General features: G+C 46.3%; 1 protein-coding gene across 5 annotated transcripts in view; it reads right to left on the reverse strand.

Annotated features, from left to right (window-relative positions):
- Positions 1 to 9069, reverse strand: part of zswim8 (zinc finger, SWIM-type containing 8) — a 175229-nt gene that overhangs the window by 79936 nt on the left and 86224 nt on the right. For all 5 annotated transcript variants that reach the window (XM_048616155.1, XM_048616158.1, XM_048616156.1 and 2 more), the window contains one exon: positions 8046 to 8218. In XM_048616155.1, the coding sequence (XP_048472112.1) occupies positions 8046 to 8218 (173 nt within the window). The remainder of the gene's footprint in view (positions 1 to 8045; positions 8219 to 9069) is intronic.

Consider the following 9069-nt stretch of genomic DNA (forward strand, 5'->3'; position numbering starts at 1 on the left):
GCAATGTGGTTGACTCTAAACTGCTCTCTGGGCAATTAGGGATGGGCAGTAAATGCTGCCTGGCCAGTGACGTCCTCATCCCAGTAATGAATGAAGAAAACAAACATTAGCACCTTTCTGCCAACGTTTCCATTTGTAAAGGATCCATTGCACTTCAATTTTATTGAAGTCAAATTCCACCATCTGCTGTGGTGGGATTCGAACGTGGGTCCCCAGCAAATTGTCTGGGTCTCTGGATTAACAGTCCAGCAATAATACCACTAGACCATTTCCCCTTAATGTAAACCTTAAAGGGAGATTAAATATATCTCTGTGAAGCCAACACTCACAAAGGTGGATATATTACAACCTTTTGTCACATTGATGTCCCTTCAGCCTCAAACCTTATCCTGGCCCATGGTGAAAAATTCGGCGTGTGAAACTAATTCCCAAAAAAATGCCAACCCAAAGTTTGGCTACTTAGGAAGATTGTTTGATGCTCAGGTTAGAGCTAGCTTGTTCAACAGTGATGTCAGGAAGTATTCCTTCATACAAAGGCTAGTGGGAATGTGGAATTCTCCCCCTTGTTGTGACGGAGGAAGGGGGGACAATTGAAAATTCAAAATGGAGAACAGGATGGGACTTTGGCTGAGTCGGTGTTATGGGAGTAAGGTGAGAAAATACAGTTCTTTTTGGAAGTGTCACCAATTCAGGCTAATTCATTGTGGGGGACACAGGTTCAAACCCTACCGCTGCAGCTGCTGGAATTTAAACTGATTCTTTTTCAAAATCTAGAACAAACCCAGTCACGGTAATTATGAAACTAATCACCAATTGTTGTAAAACTGACCCAATTCTAACATCTGTCATCCTTAACTTGGGGGCTGTGCGATGTAGTAGATTCTTAAACATCATTGGAGCATAGGAGGTTGAAAGGTGACCTTACAGAGATTTAATAAACAATAACAGATAGTTGTCTTTTCCCAAGAATGGGGGATTTTAAGACTAGGCAGCACATTTTTAAAGTGAGAGGAGAGAGATTTAAAAAAAGACACGGGTCAAATTTTTTTTACACAGGGGTTCGTTCACATGTGGAATGATCTTCCTGAGGAAGCGATGGATGTGGGTACAATTACAATGCTTAAAGGACATTTGGATAAATACATGAATAGGAAAGGTTTGGAGGGATACGGGCTAGGAGCAGGCAGGTGGGACTAGTTTAGTTTGGGATTATGTTCGGCATGGATTGGTTGGACCGAAGGGTCTGTTTCCATGCTGTGTGACTCTATGACTTGTAAAGCAATTAGGAAGTTGCAACAGACACTGGTCTCAACACTGACACCCAGGTCCCATGACCAAATCAAAAACAAAAGGCATTAGACTTGAGTGACTGAATGGTTTGATCATATTCCTATTTCCCCCCCACGGTCAAAAGCTGAAGGGAACATGCAGTGTAATTAAACAGCAGGTCTATGATAAGAAAAAAAGAGAATAATGTTTTGAATGCCTTCCCTTTTATCAAACTCTCTCTATTGATGCCTTTGCAACAAAAATACCATTTCTAAAAGGTCTTTCAGATGCTGACTGTCCTGCTACATATTTTCAGCATTTTCCATTTGCACGTTACATTTACCCAAAACAAAGGCAGAAATTGCTGGAGAAACACAGCATCTGTGGACAGACTAACAAGAATTTACATTTCGAGTCCAGTGACCCTTAGTCAGAACCATTCGTGTCGTTCTGAAAAAGGGTCACAGGCCCTGAAACATTAACTTTGCTTTTCTCTCTCTCCGTGGATGCTGCCAGACCTGTCGAGTTTCTCCAGCAATTTCTAGTTTTGTTTCTTCTGCAGTTCTTTATTTTATTTTTGAACATGTATCTTGACTAGGAGACAATTTATATCTTACCCGCTGACCCTACTTAAAATGCATCAATGCAAAAGTTTCCAGAGTCAAGTCCTGATCTGGGAGGAGATGGACATGTTCCAGATGTCCATCCTTCAGTCCAAAGATGTGCAGGTTAGGGTGGATTGGCCATGCTAAATTGCCCGTAGTGTCTAGGGATGTGTAGGCTAGGGGGGTTAGTCATGGGAAATGCAGGGTTACATGGAGTAGAGAAATGGGTCTGAGAGGGATGCTCCTCAGAGGGTCAGTATGGACCCAATGGGACAAATGGCCTGCTTCCGCACGGTAAGGATTCTATGATTCTAGATGTGCCTTCTGTAGAAACCCAGTTATCATTTCCCAGCACTATAAGGTCTAGCAGCTGCATTTATATAGCACCTTTCACAAAGTAATATGCTCCCAAGGCACTTCACAGCAACATATTCACAGCAGGACTGACAAGTGAGCTGTTCAAGGTGAAATGACGACAGATGGCCAAAGGTTGGGTTGATCACAGAGGTTCTAAGGGGGCATCATAACAGGAGAAAGCTTAAAAAAAAAGGTTAAACAACAGGGAGGTTTAAAGACAGAATTCCAAAGCTCAGGACCCAGAGAGCCGAAGGCAATGGCACAACCTGAATACAAAACACTGAGATAAGTTACTGAAACAAAACGACAGAAGCATCAGCTGTTCTCCCAGCTACTATCCACACTTGCTCACTTACAAGCAGTGTGTTCCGAGTGTATCTTTTCCCACTTGGTCTCATTTGGAGCGGAGGCTGGAGGCAGCATTAATTCAGATTGTGGCTCTGAGCTGGAGGTCGGGGGGAGCGGTCAAGGGAGAAGTGAAGCACAGTTGGCGAAGCAGCAACAGATTTCCTTTACCAATGAGAGCACTGGGAGTCAGCTCTCCAAAACAACACACTGTGAAAGCTGAACGTATAACCCCTGGGCAGACACAGCACTGCAGAACAGTCCTGGACCAATACATTGCACTGCATTAAGTGTTTTTTCAAGAGATTTGAAAATGCTCCCATTGTACTGTTTAAGGCTCAGACTTTACCTGGGCTGGACAGCCTTGCTGCACATGCAACTATTTTCATCTTCAATCCTCACGTATGCAACACCAAAAACTTTGCAGCTACAAGTGTGAGCTGATATCAGCATCACATGGGCAACAAGACATCTGCAAACGGCGGCTCAGTGGTTAGCACTGCTGCCTCACAGCGCCAGGGACCCAGGTTCAATTCCACCCTCAGGTGACTGTCTGTGTGGAGTTTGAATGTTCTCCCCATGTTTGTGTCGCTTTCCTCCGGTTTCTTCCCACAGTCCAAAGGTGTGCACGTTAAGGGGGATTGGTCATTCTAAATTGCCCCATAGTGTCTAGGGAGGTGCAAGCTGGGTGGGTTAGCCATGAGAAATGGTGTCATCTGCAAACTTATTAACCTTACCTCCTACATTCACATCCTAATCATTTACATAAGTGACGAAAAGCAATGGACCCAACACTGTTGATCACAGGCCTCCAGTCTGAAAAACAACCCTCTACACCACCCTGTCTCCTAACTTCAAGCCAATTTTGTATCCAATTGGCTAGCTCCCCCGGATTCCACATGATCCAACCTTGCTAATCAGTCTACCATGTGGAACATTATTGAACACCTTACTGGAGCTCATATGGACAACTTCTACCGCTCTGCCTTCATCAATTTTCTCGGTCACTTCTTCAAAAAAAACACTCAGTCAAGTTAGCGAGACACAATTTCCCACACAAAAAGCCATGTCGACTACCCCAATCACTCCTTGCCTCTCCAAACGCATGCAAATCCTGTCCCTCAGAATCCCAACCAACAACTTACCCACCACTGACTTACCAGTGTATGGTTCCCTGGCTGTTCCTGATCACCTTTCCTAAATAACGGCACCACATTAGCCACAATTTAGATTCAAGCAAGCTGGTGAGGGGGAGGTGGGAAACAAAGAGGCAATGACCGAGTATTAGCGAGCATCAACTTCATTGAAGAGCCAGGCTTGACAGAACGCAAATAGGTGGTTGGGAGTCTGATTTGCCCCTACAGCTCCTTGCCGTGCACTCTGCAAAGTAACTATGAAAACACCTACAGAGCAAAGGAACTAGAAATTCAGCTACTGACCGAGTTATCTGTCCACTGATCAGCAACTTAGAATGGTCACACAAGGCCTACAGTTTTAATGACTATCTGTGCGGAGTTTGTACGCTCTCCCTTTATCTGCGTGGGTTTCCTCCCATGGTCCAAAACAGTGCAGGTTAGGTGGATTGGTCGTGGTGTCCAGGGATGTGCAGGCTAGGTGGGTTAGCCATGGGAAATGCAGGGTTGGGGTAGGGGGCTGGGTCTGGGTAGGATCCTTTCAGAGGGGTCAGTGTTGACTCGATGGGCTGATTGGCCTGCTTCTGCCCTATAGGGATTCTAAACTCCTTATTAAAACTGTCGCTGGTGGGGCAAGGGAGATAAAGGGGGTCACACAGGCAAAAGAAGTGGAGGGAGAATGTGACGTGTGGTAGAAAGGGGAATAATAATGTTGTTATCTTAAATCCCTTTATTCTCCTTCCCCACCCATAATGAGAGCCATGTTCTTACTAAAGGGGGGAAAAAATTGGATATTAATAAAGGCAATACTTTCTGTGTTTGAATTGAATGTGAAACCAGTAATATATGTCACGACACCATTATTAAATGTCACAACATGGATAATGGTGCCAAAGCTCTTAAGAAGATATACTGCTGCACATTTAACATTGGCATTAATCCTACATTTCAGCTTTTTGCAGCCAATGAATTTGCAAATTCAGTGCCCATGGATCAGAATCACTTCCATGATTTACACGTGATACAGAGTCATCATACAAGCGAAACTCAGCGGGTTTAAACAGGACATTTTGCCCATCAGTACTGGTGCTTCTCAAAACTTGGGTCCTATTTGTGTCACCAATTTTCCTATTTAAACATGCCGTTGTTGCAGCCTCGCAATATACACAACATGTACATGCCTGTTCTGGAAAATTTGGCAGGTCAGCTGTAGTCACTCTCTCAAAATGTTACTTTGAAGTTGCAACTTACTGACTGTTTGAAATTGACCAGCATGTTGGTCTAACATACCCACTGCATTACTGTTGGGCAGTCCATTGTGAGTGAACACATTTTCACTTCCGGCTCATGCAACCTTCCTGCCACCAACAACCAATTGGGTTGGCACGGTGGCTCAGTGGTCAGCACTACTGCCTCACTGCGCCAGGGACCCGGGTTCGATTCCACCCTCAGACGACTGACTGTGTGGAGTTTGCACATTCTCCCCGTGTCTGTGTGGGTTTCCTCCCACAGTCCAAAGATGTACAGGTTAGGGTGGATTAGTCATGGGAAATTGCCCATGTGTTCAGGAAAGTGCAGGCTGGGTGGGTTAGCTATGGGGGACAGGGGGTTGGTGGGACTGGATGGGATGCTCTTCAGAGGGTCAGTGCTGACTCAATGGGCTGAGTGGCCTGTTTCCACACAGTAGGGATTCTATGAATAGAAGAATCATTCCATTTGCCCCTAGCAGGTTTCTAACCACATTTGCTGCACTAACACTTAATCGATGCTTAAGTATCTTCCAATTTAAGTGATTTATTTTGTCCCCTCATACTTTGCTGACACGATTCTCCCAACCCAGATTTCCACAGCATTGGTTATTGGAGGCTGCTGAAAGTCGCATTCCTCCTCCCTTCTCCAATCACATTCACTTCAATTGGCTGAGGTTCATCAGCGTCCAAGATCCATAGCACTGAGTGACAGTGGAGGGGAGATTTCAGTCGAAATTCCACTGATCGCTCGTAGAGAGAAAAAGACATGAGTTCACTAGATTCTGCTTTCTCAAACTCCCCAGTACACAAACCGTACAGGACTTCAAACAGAAATCTCTGAAGTCCAACCCAGGGTCACCAAAGCCTTCAAAACTTGGGCGTTTTCTTCTGCATTGATTGACAGACCTCTGTAACTTCCACTGTCCCTACAAACCCCAGCTGCAGTGGTGCCTTCAGCTACCAAGGCCCTAAACTCTGGAATTCCAAAGACTAAACATTGTATTTCAAACTCTCCCCCTACCTCAAAAAGACTCCATCAAACCCTACCCACTCTCTTGGCCAAGCTTTGGGCCATGGTTCCTGATGTGTGGTTTGGCATCAAATGTTGGTTGGTATGTGCTCTTGTTAAGTTTTGTAAAGGACTTGGAAAAGGATTGTTGACAATGAAGTTCTTACTTGTGGAAGCAAAAAAAAAGACAAAGAAACAAAAAAAAGTTAAATTGCTTCTTCCTGAGAAGAATTAAGACAGAAAAAGTCACAGTTTTCAAGAAAAGCCACAATTTGCTACAGCTCCACCTTCAACACCAATATCCCCTCCAGACTGATCTCAAAACTGTGTGACCTTGGTCCCAGCTCCACCCCCTAAAACCAGATCCTCAGCTTTCTGACCCACAGGCCGCAATCAGTGAGGATAGGGAACAGCACCTCCTCCACATTAACACTCAACACTGGAGCATTCAGAGCCCCCTACTGTACTCCCTGTACACCCACAACTGTGTCGACAAATTCCAAATGATGGCCATCTACAAGTTCGCTGATGGCACCACCCCGGTAGGACGGATATCTAACAACAACAAGTCAAAATACAGAAGGGAGATAGAGGGCTCAGTGACATGGTGCAATGAGATCAACCTCTCTCTCTCTCTCAAGGTCAGCAAAACTAAAGAACTGATCAGAGATAGAAGAACTGCCGATGCTGGAGTCTGAAATAACACAGTGTGGAGCTGGATGAACACAGCAGGCCAGGCAGCATCAGAGGAGCAGGAAAGCTGACATTTCGGGTCAGGACCCTTCTTCAGAAAAACTGATCACTGACTTCAGGAAGAAGGGAGGAGGACACGCCCACCCCCATCTACAACAACAGAGCGGAGGTTGAGAGGGTGGACAGCTTCAACGCCCTAGGAGTGACAATAACCAACAATCTATCCTGGACTTGCCACGTAAACGCGACAGTCAAGGGTCAACAATGCCTCTTCTTCCTCAGGCGGCTCAGGAAATTTGTCATGTCCATAAGGTCCCTCACCAACTTTAACAGATGCACCATTGAAAGCATACTGTCCGGGTGCATAACGGCCTGGTATGGCAACTGCTCTGCCCAGGACTGTAAGAAACTACAGAAGGTGGTGTACACAGCCCAGACCATCACGGAAGCCAGCCTTCCATCCACGGACTCCATTTACACGCTTCGCTCTAAACATCAAAGATCCCTCCTACCCCGGTAATGCTCTCCTACAACCTCTTCCGTCAGGCAGAAGGTACAGAAGCTTGAACACACACACCAGCAGGTTTAGGAACAGCTTCTTCCTGCTGTTGTGAAACTGAAGAATGGACGCTCTAACTTCAAATAATGCTGATCTTGCCTAGCATGTGTCCTGTGCTTTGTAACCTATGGCTCTGTCCAAGTTTTTTTTCCATCCTGTGATCTGTATGTCCTTGCTTACTGTGATCAGCCTGTACTGCTCGCAAACAACACTTTTCACTGTAATTAGGTACACATGACAATAAATAAATCAAATCAAATCAAATCACATAGTGCCCTCCTGGTGGATATTCTAACAGTCTATAAGAATGCAAGACCATAAAATGTAGAAAAAAAACAGCAGACCAATCAGCCCATCGAGTCTGCTCTGCCATGCAAATAAGATCATGGTTGATTGAATAATCATTCAACTCCACTTTCCTGCATTTTGCCTGTAACCCTCAATTCCCTCATTGAGTACAAATCTGCCACTTTTAACATACTTAACATCCCAGCCTCAACAGCCCTCTACAGTAAAGAATTACACAGAATTATAAACAAGAGGGTATGCTTGTGGATCCGAACACAAGCAAATTGCTATTTACGGTTCTTATTGCAGGGTAAGGTAGGGGACTGCTAGGCCACTTCTCAAAAGCTTGGGGCAAAATTCTCCAAGAGATTAGGCACTGACAGAATTTCCAACCTGTGTTCATTGGTTGAAGAGACGGCAATTTCTCCTTCAAAATCTTAACTCACTTGCGCCACTGGGAAATGCTAAACTACACCAGCATTTCTATCCAGACTTCACGCAGCAAAGCAAACATTAACATTTCCACTATATACTCACGTTGTGTATTCTGAACAGACAGAGAGCTACCACGTGAGAACACCATTTAGCCCCAGCTCCACAGGTACAGCTACATGAGGTTATCCGACAACGGTCAAACATCACTGCCACGTTGAATGCCCCTTTAGCTTGAGCTGTCTGTGGAGGAACCACGGTGGCACTCAAATGAAATCCTGTTTTGGGGAAGGAAGGGCGAGAGAAAAGGAAACAAAGTTTAGATAGATTGGTGCTCACACAATAATCCACACACATACAAGGTGCATACAGGTGCACACATGCGCACACACAGACACACACAGGTGCAGACACACACATGCAGAGACACACACACACACGCAGAGACGGACACACACGCACACACACGCAGAGACGGACACACGCACACACACGCAGAGACGGACACACGCACACACACACAGAGACAGACACACGCACACACACAGATGCGCGCACACACACACACAGAGACACAGAGACACACACACACACAGACACACACACACGCAGAGACAGAGACAGAGACACACGCAGACACAGAGACGCGCGCACGCACACAGACAGACGCGCGCACGCACACAGACAGACGCGCGCACGCACAGACGCACGCACACAGACGCGCGCGCGCACAGACACGCGCGCGCACAGACACGCGCACAGACACACGCACACAGACACACGCACACAGACACACGCGCACAGACACACGCGCACAGACACACGCGCACAGACACACGCGCACAGACACACGCGCACACAGACACACGCGCACACAGACAGAGACAGACACACGCGCACACACGCAGAGACACACAGACACACGCGCACGCAAACAGAGACAGACACACGCGCACACACGCAGAGACACGCAGACACACACACGCAGAGACACAGAGAGAGACACACAGAGACACACACAGAGGCAGACACACGCACACACACAGACGCGCACACGCAGAGACACACGCAGACACAGAGACAGACGCGCACACACAGAGACGCGCACACACAGAGACGCGCACACACA

The sequence above is a fragment of the Rhincodon typus genome, chromosome 34 (assembly GCF_021869965.1).
Source record: "Rhincodon typus isolate 14 chromosome 34, sRhiTyp1.1, whole genome shotgun sequence".
In the NCBI taxonomy this organism is placed as follows: Eukaryota; Metazoa; Chordata; class Chondrichthyes; order Orectolobiformes; family Rhincodontidae; genus Rhincodon; species Rhincodon typus.